The sequence below is a fragment of the Zea mays genome, chromosome 8 (genome assembly GCF_902167145.1).
Source record: "Zea mays cultivar B73 chromosome 8, Zm-B73-REFERENCE-NAM-5.0, whole genome shotgun sequence".
Lineage (NCBI taxonomy): Eukaryota > Viridiplantae > Streptophyta > Magnoliopsida > Poales > Poaceae > Zea > Zea mays.
Window position 1 is genome coordinate 120,897,288 of NC_050103.1, and position 20,990 is coordinate 120,918,277.

At 46.3% G+C, this 20,990-nt stretch overlaps 2 protein-coding genes across 3 annotated transcripts; one reads left to right on the forward strand and one right to left on the reverse strand.

Moving 5' to 3' along the window:
- The first annotated feature begins 6,783 nt into the window (after positions 1-6,783).
- Positions 6,784-9,209, forward strand: LOC103635788 (Putative RING zinc finger domain superfamily protein). The gene has a single exon (XM_008658163.4). It carries the CDS (start codon positions 7,144-7,146, stop codon positions 8,794-8,796), a length of 1,653 nt encoding a protein of 550 aa, XP_008656385.1. The 5' UTR covers positions 6,784-7,143; the 3' UTR covers positions 8,797-9,209.
- Positions 9,210-11,644: 2,435 nt separating this feature from the next.
- Positions 11,645-15,742, reverse strand: LOC100274105 (uncharacterized). Of its 2 annotated transcripts, XR_002263926.2 has the most exons (5): positions 15,124-15,742; positions 12,794-13,276; positions 12,493-12,634; positions 12,125-12,292; positions 11,645-12,031 (listed from the first exon to the last, which is right to left on the reverse strand). XR_002263926.2 is itself a non-coding variant. In NM_001348069.1 (4 exons), exons 1-4 carry the CDS (start codon positions 15,628-15,630, stop codon positions 11,948-11,950), a joined length of 1,584 nt encoding a protein of 527 aa, NP_001334998.1. In that variant the 5' UTR covers positions 15,631-15,722; the 3' UTR covers positions 11,651-11,947. The 2 variants fall into 2 exon arrangements, 1 of the variants encoding a protein (NP_001334998.1); NM_001348069.1 differs by having other exon boundaries at positions 11,651-12,031; positions 12,125-12,634; positions 15,124-15,722.
- Between the last annotated feature and the right edge of the window lie 5,248 nt (positions 15,743-20,990).

Sequence of the window (20,990 nt, forward strand, 5' to 3'; positions counted from 1 at the left end):
GCGGACCGTCCGCGACACCAAAGTGAGCCTCGGACAGGAACACTGCATAAACGCGAGTCAACACTACGGACTGTCCGATGGAGAAGCGAGCACCGTACGAGACCAAGCGCGGACTGTCCGGCCTCAGGCGCGGATCGTCCGGTCGGTGAAAACCAAAAAAACCTGAAGGTGACGGGTTCGATAAAATGTATTTTTAGCGTCCTCGCGGACCGTCCGGGGTGCACGACCTGACCATCCGCGACTGCCTTTATCTGACATCTGATGACGCATTAAATGCTATATAGCCGTTGATATAGCCATTACTGCTGACCGTTGCGATTTCAGCCGTTGATGTGCAGGGGCGGGCCGTCCGGACCAGGGGCGCGGACCGTCCGCAATCGGCAGAAAGGGAGCAACGGCTAGAAAGTGGTTGGGGGCTATAAATACAACCCCAACCACCTCCATTCACTTTACCCAAGCACTTCAATCTTTCACATTCAATACAAGAGCTAGCAATCCATTCCAAGACACAATCAAAGCTTCCAATCTCTCCAAGTTTCACAATTGAGACAAGTGATCATTAGTGATTAGTGACTTGAGAGAGAGAGAGTGATCTGTGTGTTATTTATCGCTCTTATCGCTTGGCTTTTGCAATCGTGCTTTCTTCTTCTCCCATTCTTATTCTCAAGTGACTTGTAATCAAAACAAGAGACACCAAGTGTGTGGTGGTCCTTGATGGGTCTAAGTGACCCGTTTGATTAAGGAGAAAGTTCACTCGGTCTAAGTGACCGTTTGAGAGAGGGAAAGGGTTGAAAGAGACCCGGTCTTTGTGACCACCTCAACGGGGACTAGGTTCTTTAGAACCAAACCTCGGTAAAACAAATCACCGTGTTCATCCGCTTTATCTCTTGGTTGATTTGTTTTCTCTCTCTTTCGGACTCGGATTTAATTATAACGCTAACCCCGGCTTGTAGTGTGTGCTTAAGTTTGTAAATTTTAGATTTTGCCTATCCACCCCCTCTAGGCGACTTTCAGGTTAAAACTAGTCATTTGGGATTGTACAAGCCTGGCACTATCGCTTGTCGCGCGGCACTGCCGCAACGTATCCTGCTTCACGAAAAACGCCATAACTTTTGATTCTGAACTCCGATTTTAGTGATCTTGGACTTTTAAAAAATCTTGTTTCGCGGGTTATCAAACCTAGCAAAGAACAAGCCCAAAGACCAGAAAGTTAAACTTTTGTTCTTTGTGTTCTCTCATGGTAGCACTCGAGGTTCGGTTAATTTGAGCACTTGAGACTTGTCTATGATTCGTATTGCATCCTCCTTGATAGTATGACATACCTATACTCAAGATCAAGAGAATATAACTATTTTAACCACTTGAGTCTTCAGTGTCTTCTTATGCCATTTCTTCTTAATATCACGTCATACAGGGTTGCAATCATCTCTTCAAGCAGATATACCTTGAGCATGTGACTGGAATCATTTCACCACATATGAGCTCAATTCATTGGCTTCAAGTCACTTCCACTAATGATTTGATCCTCGGCATAATATGACTCCTCATAGCTTGATTAGTTCCTGGACTCAATGCAAGTGCTCTCTTCTTCACCTTAGCCATGGTACCTCTGTCCTCAAGCCACCGCTTGGCCTTCACCTTCGCTAAGTACCTCGAAGCCCTTTCCTTGCTATCTTCACCCTATCAAGACATACTCAAGTCACATCATATTGAGCATTCATTAAAAAACATTTCTTCAATATGATGATCCTTGCTTGAATGTCATCTAGATATGAGTGTTAAGATCAATCAAGCTTCAGTTTGATTCTCATATAAACATATATGAACCCATATCAATATATGGTCAAGCCAATTCACAATTCCTTATATCCTTTCCATTTTGGTTTGACACTCCCTATTATTCACTTCAACCTCTATTTTCATATGTCTAGATTGACCATATCAATGCATAGTGATTTTCCAAATCTTTATCCATACAAACAAACCAATGTAGAGACCATGTTATGTCCATTGTACATTATCTCTTTTGTCGTTTGAGCTTTGCTTGGTATTTCCTCACTTATGCACTCTTGATCATTCTTCAATAGAATATCATCAAGTTTGACTTGTTGTTGAACCTTTGTATACTACTCATTATAGATTATTCAAGTGTATTCAATATACTCATTTCCTATTTAACACTTAGCAAACTTGTTAGATCATTAATTGTATTGTCATTCAATTCACCAAAACCCACAAAAGGGCTAGGTGCACTTACAACCTTATAACCAGAGAAGAATACACTGGTAGTTTTTGATGTGTGTGACAACTCAGACTATTTATTAAGAACCAAATCAAACTATACCACTTTTCTTTGATTCCCCGAGAATAGCCTGTGCCTTAAGGAGTTTCCCAACCAGGTGCTGGAATGATTAATAATACTAATAACATATAAGAAGGTGGATGGAGAAGGTAGCCTATTGTTTATTGGGTAATTCTGGGAGGCTAATGTTTGTTGAAAGGCCTTGTCTACGTACATCTACAACTATTAACACCACCTGATGTTTTTTTCCTTTTTGAATTTGAGCAAATGGTTTCTCTAAGCTACGAAGTAAGAACCCTGTTTGTGGTCAACAAAAATATTTAGAGTTTAGATAAGCATGTTCATCTCACAAGTATGAGCACGTTCATCTCACAAGTTATTGCAGGAACAAATGATAACAGAGTAGTCCATTTTAACCATTTTGTATCACATAGTCAACATGAATTGTTGTGCTCGTTGCAGGCTCACTGATGGTTGTTAGCTGTGGGCATCGATTCCTCTGAAAGCTTCATGTCTGTGAACTTAGGCCCTCTTTCAATCTTCACGCTAGCTTCAGCTAAGTTGTCAATCCGAGATTGGTTACATTAAAAATGCAAACCTGATGTTGTTAGAACAAACATTTCGTAATGCGCAAAACAACAAATTTAGGAACATACTTCTCCCTGCCTCTGCCATGCTGAGCATACTTGTAGTAGAAAAATAAGCAATATGAGGTAGGTTACATTAAGAATGATATGGTGTTGTTTATCAATGGTAGCAAAAGAATAAACATCCTAATTTATTGGCATCAATGTCATGTCCTATAATAAGACCCTATTGAAACAAGAACACGATCATGTATGATTTCAACCATTTTGATACACTTTTCCCTAACATACAAGACAAACAAGCAATGACACATAGCTACCGGTAGTAGAAACAACGCCCTAGTAATATAGTAGCAGTAGATCAAACACTACCCACGATTCCTAGGACCCTAAAACATTCGAAAAGTAAGTGCTTGTAGTTGTGAATCAAACACTACCCATGATTCCTAGGGATCTAACTAAAAGGCTAAAATGCCTAAAATCAAACAGAGGAATCACAAAAATCAAACAAAGGTCGTGCTTGGGGTAGATGTCGCCGCCCTTGCCCTCGTCGTCCTTGAGCAAGTTGTCTATGTAGATTTGCTGGCCCAGCTAGTCGGGCCACAACTCCATGATGCACCCGGAGTCCGCTTCCCTGATCATGGCCACCTTGCCAGGGCATGGAAGTCGAAGGGCGTGTCGGGGACGGGAGTGACCACACCCGATGAGGGTGACGAGTCATGATCGAAAACCATTTTCGATCCATCGCTTAATAGCGACGTCTAGCAGCATAATTGAATCATGTATACACATGAAGATCATATTTGGAGAATCTTAATGCCTGTAGGGGTGTTTGAACGATGTGGAGGTTGATTGCTGAGCAAGTTGGTGTATGTTTCTAAGTTGGACTCCATTTCATATTTATATTGTAATAGAGAGTGGGGGCTACAATATAAAGGAAAACAATCGAATTGGAGAGGTGTGTGAATGAACCGAAACACACTCTATTTATAGGATGGATTCTCTGATTTCTTTAATAAATATAGATTTTTTGAACTTCAAACTATCAAAACGATGCAGATCAATCAGAAGATGAGATGTGACAATAGGTGCATGTCAATAACAACCAGTTTTCCGATGCAGTTGTTGATCTAGCTCTAACGTGGCCGATAAAAACCGAATTGACCGACCAATCGGTAGATCCACAGACGACCGTTGAGACCGTACGAATCGATATCGCCCACCGACCAAGCCATGTTAGCAACCGGGACCGACCCGGTTGAATCAGGCAATGACATATCTCAATTAAGATCATTGCATTTTCTAAGCTAAGGTAAACTTTGTCATACCACATCTCAATCATACATCACTAAATCGACGTGGGATTATTTTTGGAGGGAGATCAGTGATTAAGATATTGCTATGAGAAAGGCTAAGAGATAATAGGATATGTGAAAATAACCTATATTAATTTAGTGACGTATGGTTAATATATGGTATGATAAAATTTGTCCTAGATTGGAAAAATTGAGGATATAGATGCCTCAACTAAACCGTAGAATTTCAACAACAATATCATAGTTTCTCGTTGATTAAAGTGCACTTTCAATCTTTAAACTTATTTGATTGTGTTGATTCAGTCTATAAATTTTTAAAGTATGTCTTTTAAGGGCTCAGTCTCTGTCTGGGTCTCTATTACGTCCTAACGAGTGGGTGTGACCTACATGTAGTTGTCGTGGTCTATTAGACCATGTCCACCATTCTCTTTCCTTCTTCGACGACTGACATGTGGGCCACAACAACCCATTAGGACGTAATAGAGACCTAAACAGAAATTAGACCCTTAGAAGACATACTTTAAAAGTTTATGGGCATGTTTGGTTGCATGCCTAAGTGCCAAAAAATACCACATATTTTTTTTCCACACTTGTCTAAGGTTAAGCGCTTAAATTCTGCGCCACACCTTAGGCATGTCTAAGGGAATTTTGCCACACTTTATGAGTCATTGACGAGCGAGACCTACATAGAAAGAGAAAATTTTTGCCACAACTGTGACTACAAACCAAATGCACGCTTAACTCGGTTAAACCTATCTCACTTTAGACGTGGCAACGAACTAAACATGCCCTACGAATTGAGTTCACACAACTAGACAAGGTTAAGGATCCAGAGTGCAATTTAGGGGGTGTTTGTTTGGAATTATAATCTATCCATATTATATAATCCAACAACTTTTGAACTAAGCGTTAGTTTAAAAGTTGTTGGATTATATAACCTGAACAGATTATAATCTCAAACATGGAAACAACGTATTTTTAGAGTTTTGAGCCAAAACTATGATATTGGAGAATACCATAGTTTTTTTTGCCAATAGGTGTTTGATTGCATTGTAATTTTTTTTTGTTTTGAATACCATGGTTTTGTGATACCATAGTATTTTTTGGAGTATTGAAAACTGAAAGTCGCCTAGAGGGGGGGGGTGAATATGGCGAATCTGAATTTTAACAACTTAAGCACAACTACAAGCCGGGTTAGCGTTAGAAATATAAATGAGTCTGAGAGAGAGGGCGCAAAACAAAACGTGAGCAAATAAAGAGTGAGACACGATGATTTGTTTTACCGAGGTTCGGTTCTTGCAAACCTACTCCCCGTTGAGGTGGTCACAAAGACCGAGTCTCTTTCAACCCTTTCCCTCTCTCAAACGGTCACCTAGACCGAGTGAGCTTCTCTTCTCAATCAATCGAAACACAAAGTTCCCGCAAGGACCACCACACAATTGGTGTCTCTTGCCTCGATTACAAATGAGTTTGATCGCAAGAAGAATAAGAAAGAAAAGAAGCGATCCAAGCGCAAGAGCTCAAAAAGAATACAACGAATCACTCTCTCTAATAACTAAAGCTTTGTGTGGAGTTGGGAGAGGATTTGATCTTTTTGGTGTGTCTTGTATTGAATGCTAGAGCTCTTGTAAGTAGTTGGAAGGTGGAATACTTGGATGACTTGAATGTGTGGGTGGTTGGGGTATTTATAGCCTCAACCATCAAATTTGACCGTTGGTGGAAGCAGCTGTCGACGGGCGCACCGGACAGTCCGGTGCGCCACCGAACACTGTCCAGTGCGCCAGCCACGTCACCTGGCCGTTGGGTTCCGACCGTTGGAGCTCTGACTTGTGGGCCTGCCTGGCTGTCCGGTGGTGCACCGGACAGGCCCTGTAGGCTGTCTGGTGTGCCACCCGCGCGTGCTCTGCTCCTCTGCGCGCGCAGGAGCGCATTTAATGTGTTGCAGTCGACCGTTGCACGCGAAGTAGCCGTTGCTCCGCTGTCACACCGGACAGTCCGGTGTGCACCGGACACTGCGGTGAATTATAGCGGAGCGGATTCCCGAAGCTGGCGAGTTCAGAGTTGCTCTCTCTTGGGGCACCGGACACTGTCCGATGGTGCACCGGACAGTCCGGTGAATTATAGCGGAGCTCCTCTGAAAATTCCCGAAGGTGAAGAGTTGGGCGTCGAGTTCCCTGGTGCACCAGACACTGTCCGGTGGCACACCGGACAGTCCGGTACGCCAGACCAGGGTGCCTTCCGGGTTGTCTTTTGCTCTCTTGCTTGAACCCTTTTCTTGGTCTTTTTATTGGCTTATTGTGAACCTTTGGCACCTGTAGAACTTATAGACTAGAACAAACTAGTTAGTCCAATTATTTGTGTTGGGCAATTCAACCACCAAAATCAATTAAAAAATAGGTGTAAGCCTAATTCCCTTTCAAAAACTTCACTCCAACCCAAAGTTTTTTTATCTATGACTGGACTTTGCATATATATACTAAATACTATGGTTTAAGATTCTCTGTCTTCAAATATATAGTGCTAAAAGTAATATAAAAATACTGTAGTTATATCATGACATTTTAAAATCATATTATTCCAAAGTCTTTCTTGATACTAGAAGTTATATCCGTCCCACCCCTCTCTCTTTCTCTTTCTCCCTCTCTCTCCGTGTGACAGCATTCCCAATTCCTCACCCTCACCGCCGCCGCCGCGTCGCCGCCCTCGCAGCCACCAACTCCACCGAATCTGAAGCCATAGCTGCCGACTGCGGCCGCCTCGAGGAGCGGTGCCCCCTATGCGCCGAACTCCAGCGGTTTCTTTAGCCTGTTCGCGCGGGCCCCGCGCCGGGGCCTGCCATGGTGGGGCGGAGCTAGGAAGGCGTGAGCTTCGCGACCGCGCCGGCGGAGGAAGAGGTGTGATAGCGCGCTACAATTAAGGCGGGCGTCTCGCCCGCCGGATGGCCGCCGATGACGCGGCGCGGAGCAGCAGACGGATGGATCTGAACCTCTACCTCGGTCTCCCCCGGGCCCCGCGCGCCCCACGCCCCGATCTCGGCTCCGACCTCGCGCTGGGCACTCCGATGCTGTCTTCGTCGTCTCCCTCGTCCTCGGCCGCCTCCGCGGACGCGCCGCCGCTGGAGACGGATCCACTCCACCCGCCCTACTCGCCGTCCCGCGCCGAACTGGTGCGCCCGCCGACCCCGGTGCACGAGCCCTACAGCCCGTTCGCGCCCGAGGCGCATCCCCCCTATGTGCCTCCGCCACCACTGCCGGTTCCAGGGGCTTTACCTGTGCTCGCTGATGAGCTTGAGTTTGGTTTTTCCGACGCGCAACTCGGTCTGGTCGAGCGTTTAGACCGGCCTTCGTCGTCGACCGCATCTTCTTCATTCCGCCCGGATCGTGCCGAGCGCTACCGCCGCTTGATGTCCTTGGGCGGATCTAGGTACTTCCGGCCAAGACGGTTCCGCTCCGACCTTCCACCTCTAAGCTCAGAGGCCCCTAGTCTGGAGAATGATGCTGCAGTGCAACCACCTGAACCCGAAGAACCTGTCCATGATACTGTGGAGGAGAACAAGGTGGCTGCTGAGGGTGCAGTTGTGGGTGTCTCAGAGGACGATGGAACAGAGCATGGTAAGAGTACCGCAATGTTCGAGTGTAATATCTGTTTTGAAATGGCTGATGAACCAGTGGTTACCTCCTGTGGCCACCTCTTCTGCTGGCCTTGTTTATATCAGTGGTTGCATGTCCACTCCAGCCATAAGGAATGCCCTGTCTGCAAAGGAGAGGTTACTGAAGGGAACATTACTCCTATCTATGGGAGAGGGAATTCAGGTTCGGCTATGGAGAAGGTCGCAGAGGATGGTAACGCATCTGGCCCCAAGATTCCACCAAGGCCACATGGGAATCGGCTAGAGAGCTTCCGGCAGCAGTTCCACCATTTGCGACCCATATCTAGACGGCTTGGTGAGGCACATGGTTTTTTGTCTACGTGGAGGCGCATTTTTGATCAGCACTTAGCGAATAGCATGAGTAGATTTGAAGGGACTCCTGAACTATCTGTTTCGGAAACTGCTCAGCATGCAAGCCGTCTTGGCCGAATGACTACTAGGTTGAGAGCGAGGAGGTTGCAAAGGGAAGCGGAAAACCCTACACCCATTGTTTCATCTGCACCAGATAGTGGGCAGCCTAGAAACAATACACCCGATCTGCCAAGGCGCTCTTCAAGCCCATTTCCCTCAGAAGGGATGGATTTGTTGCGACAGATTGCCTTCGCTGGTCTTGAAGACTCAGAGAGGTTTGCGACTGCTGTCAGTGAACTTAGGCGAATCGCTAGGCCAAGCCACTACGGGGCATCAACTTCATCAAACCCACCAAATCCTGAGCCTATTGATGGAACTCATATTGCCATGGCACTGGCTGCAGATCAAGCTTCTAATTCGAGCACCATGGCTGTCATTCAGGAAGATGCAGCTTTTGCTGAAAGTGCTGGAGAACCTAGTAATGCCGGGTCTTCAAGATCCCTGAGAAGAAGAAGAGGAAGTGGTGCCTTAGGTTCTTTGGATGTGGATGGTGGGGACCTACATCAGAATAAGAGAAGGCGTCTGAACTAAGCTGAAGACAGCTAAAATCAAGCCAGCAGGTTGCAGCGATATTCTAATTTGCTCGGTGTGCTCTTCTCAGTTAAGCAATGTTCTAATGAAGCTAGTAGGTAATATCTGCTGTGTGGTATGAAGTTGTTTCTCTGGTACTAGTTTACTAGGCAGCTCCTGGTTCGTTGCCTTAATTCCTTCCGGCCTGTTCAATTTATGCGATCACTCAAGACATGTATACTGCGGAAACCTGGTGGTTGTCATCAGATGTATTTTCCTTGATAGTAAATTGTATGTGCAGATCTGTAATTTTCTTCATAGTAAATTGTATGTGCAAATCTGTACTCAGTGAATTTGGTCTCTAGCTGAGAAATAACACATGAGCGGACACCAGGGCTTATTTGTGGATAGCTTCTGATTCCACCGAAATCATACATATTTTTGCCCTGTTGCTCTCTGCAGCTGCTTGATGGCTAACCTTACCAGGCAATGGGGTACGCTGGTTGCAGCATTGTCGGTCTTTCATTTTCCCTTCTCATGCTCACTTCTGTAGTCTGTTTGTTTGAATTATCTTTGTTACCCTACAAGTTTAGTCAATTTTGGCTATGCCAACTGCAGTCATATAACGGCTTGTAGTGTGTTTGCATGCTGCTGCTTTCTAGTCTCCCATTGCTGTTTATCTGTTTGGCAAGGTCTCATTGCTGCACACTGCCTGCCCACTGTTTTATTTGGTTAAGACAAATGACTCCCTATTATGCTGGAGAAGATTTTTCACTCGCTATTGTCCTGGAGCTGAACTTTCTGTTCTATTGTGTAGTCCCAAGAAATATCTACTAGCAGACTGGTACAAGAGATGCATTTGCACTGGGGCTTGTTTTGATTAGGGAGTTTGGGTTCCAATTATAGGAGTTATGCAAGATTTGGAATAAATAAGCCCGAGAATTCATAGGGCAAATCCCCTGCCTAATGCACTTTGAATGTCTTTGGTTGCACATGCCCTTTCTGTGCTCACTTTTACGTGTAGATCTTTATATATTTTCGTTTTTCTGCTATTTTTTAGTTTGGTGTGAAATTTTATCAGCTGTCCAAACTTGTTCGTCCCATGTTCCCATAAGGTCTACAAACTCCCCAGTTACATATTCGAGGCCTTAAGCATTTTTTTTTGTCTTGGCTTGGGTTTCCAGGTAGGTCCAAATTGGTTACCCATGGGGCTGCATTGCAATGCATGGTTTGGCGGTCATACAGGTCTTGTTTGCATCTAGTGTTTCCTAAACAAACACGTCCTCCAAGGCTCCAATCCTAAATGCTGGTGGTTTTAGACTTTGCACAAGGATTAGGAAAGTGGTCAGTGACCTTAATGTCTAGTACCATTTATACTGCATCGGTTGAAGATAAAAAGGAGGGAAGAAAAGAGTAAAATATGAGTTGGGAAGGCAAAACGAATATAAGTGCATTCGGATTACTGTTTAGTCGAGTCATATTTAAGGAATTCATTGTAAATGTTCTAACCTAACCTAAGTATTAGGCAGCTATGGCTGATATGGATCTGATTGGACTTGATTTATCCATGATAAGTTTAAGAGCAACTCAAAGAGGTTAGGTATATATGGTTTTGTAAAGGTAAATTTAGTTAATATTAGAAAAAAAAAGTGTATCCAATAGGCTCTATAAACAACTCTTCAAATTTAGTGGCTTTCTATCCATCCACCTTTGCTCTCTATTTTTGGATAGCCTGATTTACTCTCTATTCAGTCCGTAGGTTTAATGAGTCTGTTGGATTAGCCTACACTTTTTCTGTAAAATCTATTTTAGATAGTAGCTAAATCAGTAAATTTGGCTAGTATTTTTAGCTATTCTCTTGGAGTTTGCTATAAGACCAGAACATGTAAATTGGAAGTTTGTGGACCCGGACGAGAATGCATGACAAATCCAGAGTATTGATGATGGAATTCACCTATTTTACCCGACTCTTCCATTGTGTCCATTTCTCATCATCCCCGGGCGCTTTCTGCATCCGGTACAGCTGACATGACACGTTCACGCGTTACATGGCTGATGGCTCACAAGTCACCCCCACATGTCTAGTGTTCGCCCAGGCAGATCGTCCTCGGCCTGCGCTGCCGTGCTCTTGCCGCCGCTTGCTTGGGCCCTGCTGGCGCCCGCTGCCGATCACACGGCCTACGCGGTGCAGGCAGCGCCACCGAACCCGCAGTCTTGTTGTGCCGATAGGTGGCAGTGGCAGTGGCACTGGCACGGCACGCGATCGATCGCTCCGCTCATCTGCTGACAGTGGATAGAGCAGCGTTGGCCGTTGGGGCCGGATCTCCGTGAAGCGGTCGTCCCTGCTGTACTGTGCCGCTATGGCGTGTCGCTTTCGCCATGTTTTCTTTTCTTTTTTTTTTCTTTTTCTTTTTGCTAGGGCGGTTTCTCGTTCGCTGGTAACAGGGACCACTTCGGTTGATCCGTTGAATTTACTGAAAGAGATGGGAATGGTCGCTGTGCCCGGGACATTGAATGAGATGTTGTGTAAGTGAATATGGCTTTAGCCTTTTGCGAGTGGGGCGGCAATGCACGGCATGAACTATAATTTCCGGTCAAACTTTTGTGTGGAAATGGATGCTAAACGAACACAAACCGGGTTTAAACCAGAGGCCGACACGGCACACACGGCGACATTCACCGCCGGCTTCCTCCGTCGCCACTCGGCACAAGGCTCATCAGTCGCCGATGCCCGATGCGATCAACGGAAGCGGATGGCCCGCTTCTTTAGAATTGGCACAGGAACACTGGCCACTGCCCTTGATGTGCAATTATGCCTGCGAAAGCCTAGGCAACACACGCGAATAAACGAGCGAATGACACGGAAAGCTGATGTGGTATGAATTATACAACATTATGGGCCAAAATATTATTCTATCCACCATTGTGTAGCCACAGCATCGGTATTTGAGTTGTGCGAGGACAAATCCCTCGTGAGGTCAAAAACAGCAAATAATAAACCCATCTCCTGAAGACACCAAAAAAAAGGAGCAGCTCCTCGTGTCAATGAACAAGCGTCACAAGAAAAGGGAGCACGTAAATAACCTCTTCAATTGCTTCAGCATGAAAAGAACGGGAAGAAATGCAAGTCTACAGAGGAAAGTGCAGCTGTTTCGGCTGCCATGGCAAGTTCCTACATGGGCGAGGAAAAGCTGAACTGGATTCCAGTCTTCGCGCTGTCATGCTCAGCTTGCTTTAGGATGCGGCAATAGTTCACCTGGATGAAAAAGATACAAGTTAGTCTTGAAGCAGTCGAGTGGACATCCAAAGTATCAAAATCGAAAGCTTGTAAATGGGGAAGGAAATATACCTCTACCCGGAAAAGTTTGGTAGGCAAAATAATCCCAACGCCAGCAGAGCTCCGGAACGTTTGCCGAAATTCAGAAGCCGAAAAGTTCTTGTACTCACCCTCCGACAGTTTCGCAAGGTTTCCAGCAGTAAGGAATGCGTGGCCATGGATTCCAGCGTCTCTGAATATCTTGAGGGGCAGATCAAAAGAAAGGTCAGCGAAGGCAGACACGGCCAGATCACCTCCCAAGTAATCCCTTCCAGGGTCAGCCGAGCCACTCTCCGAGTTATTAAGGACATGCCTCCGCGCCTCTGTTGGGCCAACTCCCCTTAATCTGAAACCCAGCAGAGATGACGGTCCGCCCAAGCTGCACACTGGAGAAGAATTACCTCCAAGATAAAACCTCTCTGGCACTGATGAAGTCGAATTCATGAATCCCCCTGCAAGCGGTAAAATGACACCCGCTCCTACACCAACGTTGAGAGCAGCACTATAAAATCCCAAAGGCACAGCACCACGTACATCGAACTCCTGAGAGCAAACCCAACGGCAATATTTTTGTAATAGTGATGGTCAGAACTGAGAAGATCAGATAAAATTATACACTGATGCAATTATTTCATAGTTTCGCCCATGAACTGTAAGGGCTAGACAAAGCAAAAAGTAAGACATGAAGGGCAAGAGAATAACCTGCCGGAAATATCTCAATCCTTTGCTATTCCATAGACCACCAACTTGAGAAGTTGACTGAAACGCATATCCTTTCGTTGGCCTAAGATGTGAATCCCTCTTATCAATCTTGTATGTGTACTTCAATGCAGAAAGAAGGTTATGCCCTAACTGCCTCCTTATGGCCTTTGATGAGACACGTGATGGATCAGTTAAGGTACGCCACGCAAGGTTGTATGACAAGTCATGGTTCCTTGTTGACAGCAAACCAAATGAAAGGCCAAGTAGGCGCTCCTTGTATGATGAAAACTTCAGCCAATCTTGTGATGACAAAGATGCCCGAGCCATCAATGGTGTTGGTATTGATTTAAACCTCGGTAGGCAGACTCCAACACCAACCTCTGTTGTTTGGTCCCAACCAAAGGATCCTGATGCATCCCAGATGTCACCATAGCCAAACAAGTTCTTCAACTTAAGTGACCCTTCCAGCGACCAAGATCTTGCCTACAAGAGTGGCAAGCACAGTCATGCATCAATTGTGCAAACATCTCAGTTACGTAGCAGAATTTAATGGAATGACTATACAGTTATGCCTTTTCTATGTTTTTCTTATTTTAGTCTGCATTACCCACTCTTATAATGCTGGCAACACAAGCTCAGTAAGCATTTTCACCAGTAAAACTGCAGAAGGTATTGGAAAAATATTTTACTTTCACTTAAGTTTTTGTATTATGTACAGGATAAAAGTTAACAGTCCCAAAAAAACCAAACTACTTCACAAAACAAAACAATTAACCACACTGCAAAATATGAGGATACAATGAGATTGCTTATTGCTGACAAAAAACATTCATCCCAATCAACTTCTGGGAAAAGGTGTATAGCCAAGTTTCAGTGGAAATTGCATCATATGACATGAAAATAAAACTAATACAACTGCCTACAAGGTGATCATGATCTATGTAAGGTTAATAACAAGAAACAGTATGGTTTCCAATCATGTATAGTACAATCTGGAAGCTAGGAAAAGGATTTTTTTTAAAAAAAATCCTTGGATGTCCTGTGTCCGCTAAAATACAAGGTGTATAAAGCAAGGCCAAACAAACATAACACACAGATACATATTTTCAAATAAATCAATATTCTTCAGCAAAAATTATGTGGTGGGTTCCTGCAAGTAAATTCACAGCTTGACTTAGCAGGAAAATTGCCCTCTTAGCCAGACAAAATATCCTCTGCCAGACTGCCAATGTATAACATAATAGAGCACATGTGGCAAATTGTTAATGCATGTCAGCATATTTACCAGCAATGTAAATGGAGTAACAGGTCTCCACTATCAAACTCAAGATCAGCCAAACCATAATAGTACTAGTTTTCTTATATATGAGTGTGTGCAAGTTCAACCATACTAAAACAGTGTATGCATGTTTTTTCTGTGTGTATTTGTCTGCTCATTATTTAATTTAGACCCATGCAATTTATTATCACTGAACAGATAGCAATGGCTAATAAAATAAAAACAAAACAAATATGCACTAATTACTAGCCAGACAAAATACCTTTGTGCCAGTGTCAGTGTGTACCATGAAAGAACATATGCTGCAAATACTAATGTATGCCAGCATATTTACCAGTAACGTAAATGAAGTAACGGGTCTCCATGATCAAGCTCAAGATCGGTCGAACCAAAATAATACTAGTTTTCCTAAATATTGTTTGTGTGAGTTCAACCCTACTACAATATATGCATGTGTCTTTTTGTGTGTGTTTGCTGATCATTATTTAATTCAAAAACATGCAGTCTATTATAATTAACAAAAGCAATAGCTAATAAAATAAAAACAAAAGAAAAATGCACTAACCATGGATAATTATATATAGTTCATGAACTCATGGTAAATGTTCACCAAACGATAACATCATAAATTAACCTAAATGATCCAATATCCAACTGGTTCCAGCATGCTACAGTCATCAACGGGTTGAGATTATACAACCAGTTACAGAGGTGTAAGTTAAAAGCCCCCATTTCACTACACTCCTTACGAAGTTAGCTTACTAAATGACTTAGTAAGAGGATAGGCTTTTGGAGTCTTGATGCTTCGTCGCTTCGAGCCCTTCGATCCTCTCTAATGCAATGTGCCCAACTAGTAGGATTGTAGGAACTCGTGAGAAAAAACATACAAATGACCATAAGGAATACAGGGTCTCAAAAACTTCCATAAGAAGGAACAGCTACATGAATCCAATACCTAAAAAATTGATTGCCATTACCCCATGCCTCAGCCACACCAAATTTTACCATCCAATGCAATACCTATACACTGAGCCAAGAGGAGATAGCTCACTTCGGGCTTCGAATAGACGCCGGCGGTGCCAGTGAGGGGGTTGGCCACCTCGACGACCTCGATGACGACGTTGGTGGTGCCAGGCAGCTCGGGCGGCCCGGCGTCGAGCGTGATCTTGACGGCGTCGAAGATGTCGAGATCGTGCAGCCGCGCAGTGGCGACACTGGCGGCGCGGAGCAGGTCCTGCACGGTGGGGGCGGCGCGGAGCAGCTCGGCGACCTCCGCCTCGATGAGCTCGTCCTGCGTCTTGGTGTTGCCCTTGATGATCACGTCGTGGACGCGGATGCCCACGGGGTCGGATGACAGCCTCCGTAACACGGACTGCATCCGCTCCCGCTCCGCCGCCGCCGCCGCCGGCCCGTCCAGCTCCTCCTCCTCCTCGTATTCCTCCTCCCCATCCTCGTCGTAGTCCTCCTCGGAGAAATCGGCGTCGGATTCGGCGGTGAGCACGTGCCGCTCGGCGTCCTTAGGGTTTTGGTCGGAGGCAGAATCGGCGGCGGCTGCCATGGTTGGGGACCTTGGGGTTTGGGGAAACGGAGGGAGAACGGCTTTTCTTTTCTGCGTGTTTAGCAAGCCGTGCTGCCCGGTTCCCGTGCGGGCGTGCCGCATAACTCAGCCGAATTTGCCGTTAAGGGATAGGCCTTGGGCTTTAGCGGGCTGCAAATGCACTGAACTCACCAAATCCACTTGTGTATCGGTTGGCTGTGTGCCTGCCCACAAGATCGCGGCCCACTTAAAAATGAGAAAGTGACAATAATTTATAGCTATGTGCCTGTTTGATTAAAAAAACAATTAACCAACCGGGGGAATGCAACACTTGCAAAAATTGAGCTAAGCTTGGCCCCACCACACGGAAGCGCTCCTCCTCCCTTTGGGCAACCTCCATTGAGGCCTATAAACGCCTTCACGAGTAGAGAGCTCACTCCATTTAGGTTTAACCAACTAACGCCCAACCACCAGCGTCGCAAGCCTTTGGCTCAGCCATGCCGGACCCGGCGCGCACATCTCCAACCACCTCCGCGCAGCCTGCCTTTTATACGCCTCTCGTGTTGCTGCATGCAATGCTACTGTACTATAGCTATAGTTGTTGATGCTGACGGGTAGATGCGTGGCATGGACGTCGTCGTGGTAGCCGGGAGCTCTGACGACCATCGGCGGCGGCGGAAGGGTAGCAGCGACCACGTCGTTGCCCAGCTGCTCGAGTCGCCGCTACCAACGCCACGCCGCTCGTGCTGCGGGCGGCCAGCCGACACGCCTGCCGCGCGCCGCGGCTGCGCCGACGCGTCCCCGCGGCGCGGGCACGTGCCGTTCAAGTGGGAGAGCTCACCGGGCGTGCCCAAGAGCGCAGCGGCCGCGGCGGAGCGGGAGGTACCGCTGCCGAAGCCGCCGCCGGGACGGTGCGGCACGTGCCACGCCGCGCGTGCGCGGGCACGGGCCTACCACCACCACAGCACCGCCACCGCCGACTCGAGCAGCAGCGACCGGCAGGACGACGACACGTTCTCCGACGCGCTGGACAGGGTGTCGTCCTCCGACAGGCTCGCCCTCGCCGCGATCTCCGCGCGCCTGAGCGCCATCGACGGCGCCTTCGGGTCGCGCCGCTCGCCGAGCTTCATCATGGACCGCTTCCTCCCGGCCGCCAACGCCATCGCCACCACGTCTGCGGACAAGCACCCGAGGAGGCGGCCGTCGTCGCGCCGCTCCAAGTCCAAGCGCGACCGGGACAGGGAGGCCGAGGCCGCGGCCACGGCCACGGCCAGAGCCATAGTGGCGATGCACGTTCGGCGCCGCGCTCTCCCTTCTGAGCAGCCTATATATTCCCCGCAGCAGCCGCAGTGTGAGCGCGAAGACGCGGCGGCACAGGCACAACTCCCGTCGTGTGCCAAAGAGGACGCGCGGGGCGAGCAGACGCCCCCGAAAGCGTGCGGGTTCATGTTCTTCTTCCCCTGGAGCGCCAAGCCGGTGCACCTCGGTTTCCAGCGGAGCCCGGCACGTCCACGGACGCCGCGGGGCGACGTCGCCTCTGTCACCACCACCGCGTCCGCGTCTCCTCCTCGCCGGAGCGTCACGCTAGGCGATGCCCTGGAGAAGGAGCGGAAAGTACGCGATGGCAGCCTGTCGCATTGGTACGACGAGAAGAGCGGCAGTGGCAAGGAGTGGGGCATGGCGCTCCTTGGTACGAGCAAGAGGTACTGCGCGGACGCAAGGAAGGCGCTGAGCAGGTTGACTCGCTCTGGAATGGACAGCGGGGACAGCCCGAGGATCGGCAGGGAGAGGAGCAGCAGCAAGCACAAGCACAAGCAGGCCGCCTCGATGCCGTTGCCGCGCGCAACGTCGGTCAAGTTGCCGCCGCTATCGCCGCCGTCCGAGTCGTGGCTCAGCAACGCGAGGCGGAGCAATGCATCAATAACAAAAATTGATGGCACTTGCGATCGACGTGAGAGCCCAATTGCACATACATAGGATCTCTGTGGCGATTTTTCCACCGTCATATATGTCTTCAGTAACAAACCAGTGATTATAATATACCCTATATTTAAGCGCGAGTTTCGCCGTATGACGCCTCCTCCTCGACCTCGAGCGACGAATAATTTCCTCTACCCCGTGAAATATTGTTTTGTCGTGTGTCGTCTTCGTGTGTCGTCTTCCCTGTTCATTTGGTATAAAGCAGTGGACTTCTACCAGTATAACTTATATTTATTTATATTATATAAAGATTATAAAGGAGAGATATTATAAATATATACATACTAATAACTTAAAAATAAAATAAATATAGTTGTGTTTATATATAGAAATTATAGCAATGTACGACCAACTAAGAGCATGTTTGATAATATGGTTAAATACCGTAGTTTACAATTGTACATAACACAAATACTACATTATTGTTTTACCGTAGTAAAACCACGGTATTGCTTAAAATCAAGATGTGTTTGGTTGCATTAGAAAGCCAAAGTATTTATAGAGAGAACAGAAGAATACTGAGGTCTTGAATGGAGCTTTAAAACTCCAAAAATAACATGGATTTGGGTAATCCATAATATTTAAAACTGTGTTTTACATATACCAACTAAAGAACTTTTGACTTCAAATACTACAATATTATTAAATACCATAGTATTGTCTCAAAACTAAAAAAAATACCAAGCTTCCAATCAGGACCTGACTGGTATATATATGAGTAAGGGAGTTGCAAAATCACAGTCGCCAGATTTTTGCTTTATTTTTAGGCGACAAACATCATTCATCTAATCTAAAATTTATCCTGGATTTATCTTCAACCTGAACTTATTCTCTACCCTAGAACTGAACAATTCCTCTCTTGATGTTAGTTTATCTTCACTTTCTGACATATGTAGCATCGAAAAATTGTAAGAAAAAAGAAGACAAACCAGCGGTTGCCATTTTAATAAATGGATCCAGGTTCTCTCTCTGTTTGAATAGGCTGAGGTGTTGAAACAAATATTTTTCCAGTAGCAATGCTGACTTGCGAGCTTGCTGTGGGCCTGTGGTTGGGGCTGTTTCAGTTATTACTTATTAGCTACAGTAGGTTAACGGCAAATCCTTAGAGCAACTCCAATAGTTCTCTAATAGACTTCCTAAATCAACAATTTAAATAGTTAACACAAAAACTCATCTTCAACAGTTCTCTAAATGATCTTTCTAAATTTAATAACTTCTCATCTAACCTTATTTCCTCTCTACATTTGGCAACCATTTAGCAACTCCCTAAACAAAAATGTTTATTGTATTATGTAGATAATGAAGGTAATTGATGACATTTGTAACTTTATTTTTTTATGTGGATAGATACAAAACAAAACTACAACCTATATTTAGAGAACTATTGGAGAACTCGCATTTTTTTACTCCCAAAGTTATTTAGCAACTTTTTAAATCTGTGATTTAGAGAGCTAAAATTTACATAACTATTGGAGTTGCTCTTATACTTTACAGGCTTTCTTAAATTCCTTTGCTTTCCGTAGAACAAACAATAAGATAAATATTTGTTTAAAAAATGAAAGAATTGTGTGCCCGGACATACCTGTACAACTTATGGCCTTCCTAAATACTTCACTTACAGCCTTTCTTATATTTTGCTTTCCATACAACAAATAATGAAATAAATTGGTTAAAAAAAGAATGAAAGAATTGTGTGCCTCACCTCTTCCGTAGAGGCAAGCTGGTAGTAACCTAACCTTTTAGAGTCGAGGGAGCCGAGCCCTTAATTAGAGATGGCAATGGGTAAATACCCACCGGGTATTACTACCCCATACTCATACCCACGACAAAAAAATAACCTCATCGGGTCACCCATATACACTGGTGGGTATGGATTTACCCCCATACCCATACCAACGTGGGTATGGGTCACCCATCGGGTCACCCGTACCCACAAAAATTAAACATATATCAAAATATTATATTATACAAATGTCAAGTATATCCATCTAAATACCATTGTAAAAATTAACCATTCATTCAACACACCAAAGATAATTGGATAAAGTAGTAACAATAGGACAGTACTACATAGCACATTAATGTTCCATTACATGGTCATTAAATTATCGTTAAACCTTATATGACATTATGATCTAAAAGGTTGTTAAATAGTAAAAAAGATGGATGACTAAAGTCCAAGATCATGCTTGGACTAAGTTCATATTGGGTATTTTATACCCGTGGGTTAACGGGTATGGGTGAAGGTGGGACGTTCTAATACTCGTTTACCCATTGGGTGAAGATTTTTGCCCAATAACAGACCCACGGGTAGAATATTTAGCCCAAATACATACCCTAATGGAGTAAATACCCATCGGGTATCGGGTCGCGGGTACCCATTGCCATCTCTACCCTTAACTCTATCAATAGATAAATCTTCGTGTGTGGCGTGAGTTGGAATCCTAGAAAAGATCGATTGAGACTCCCTCCCCGGTTCCACGAAGATCTCTACGTACTTGTTGTCGGGGACCATAATTAGGGGTACCCTCAAGGCTCCTAATTCTCAGCTGGTAACCCCCATCAGCATAAAGCTGCAAAGGCCTGATGGGTGCGATTAAGTCAGGGATCGGTCCATACGAGGGACTCGATCACGCCTCGCCTGAGCCTAGCCTCGGACAAGGGCAGCCGACCCCGGAGGATCTCCGTCTCGCCCGAGGCCCCCCTCCAACGGCGAATGTGTTCCCGGCTCGCCCGAGGCCCTGTCTTCGCTAAGAAGCAACCCTGACCAAATCGCCGCGCCGACTGACCAAGTCGCAGGAGCATTTAATGCAAAGGTGGCCTGACACCTTTATCCTGACGCGCGCCCCCAGCCGGCAGAGCCGAAGTGACCGCCGTCACTTCGCCGCTCCACTGACCGGCCTGACAGAAGGACAGCGCCGCCTGCGCCACTCCGACTGCGATGCCACTTGACAGAGTGAGACTGACAGGCAGTCAGGCCCTGCCGAAGGCACCATAGGAAGCTCCGCTCCGCCCGACCCAGGGCTCAGACTCGGGCTCAGTCCCGGAAGACGGCGAACTCCGCCCAACCCAGGGCTCAGACTCGGGCTAAGTCCCGGAAGACGGCGAACTCCGCCCGACCCAGGGCTCGGACTCGGGCTAAGCCTCAGAAGACGACGATCTCCGCTCCGCCCGACCCAGGGCTCGGACTCGGGCTAAGTCCCGGAAGACGGCGAACTCCGCCCGACCCAGGGCTCGGACTCGGGCTAAGTCCCAGAAGACGACGATCTCCGCCTCGCCCGACCCAGGGCTCGGACTTGGGCTCGGCCCCAGAAGACGACGATCTCCGCCTCGCCCGACTCAGGGCTCGGACTTGGGCTCGGCCCCAGAAGACGACGAACTCCGTTCCGCCCGGCCCCAGG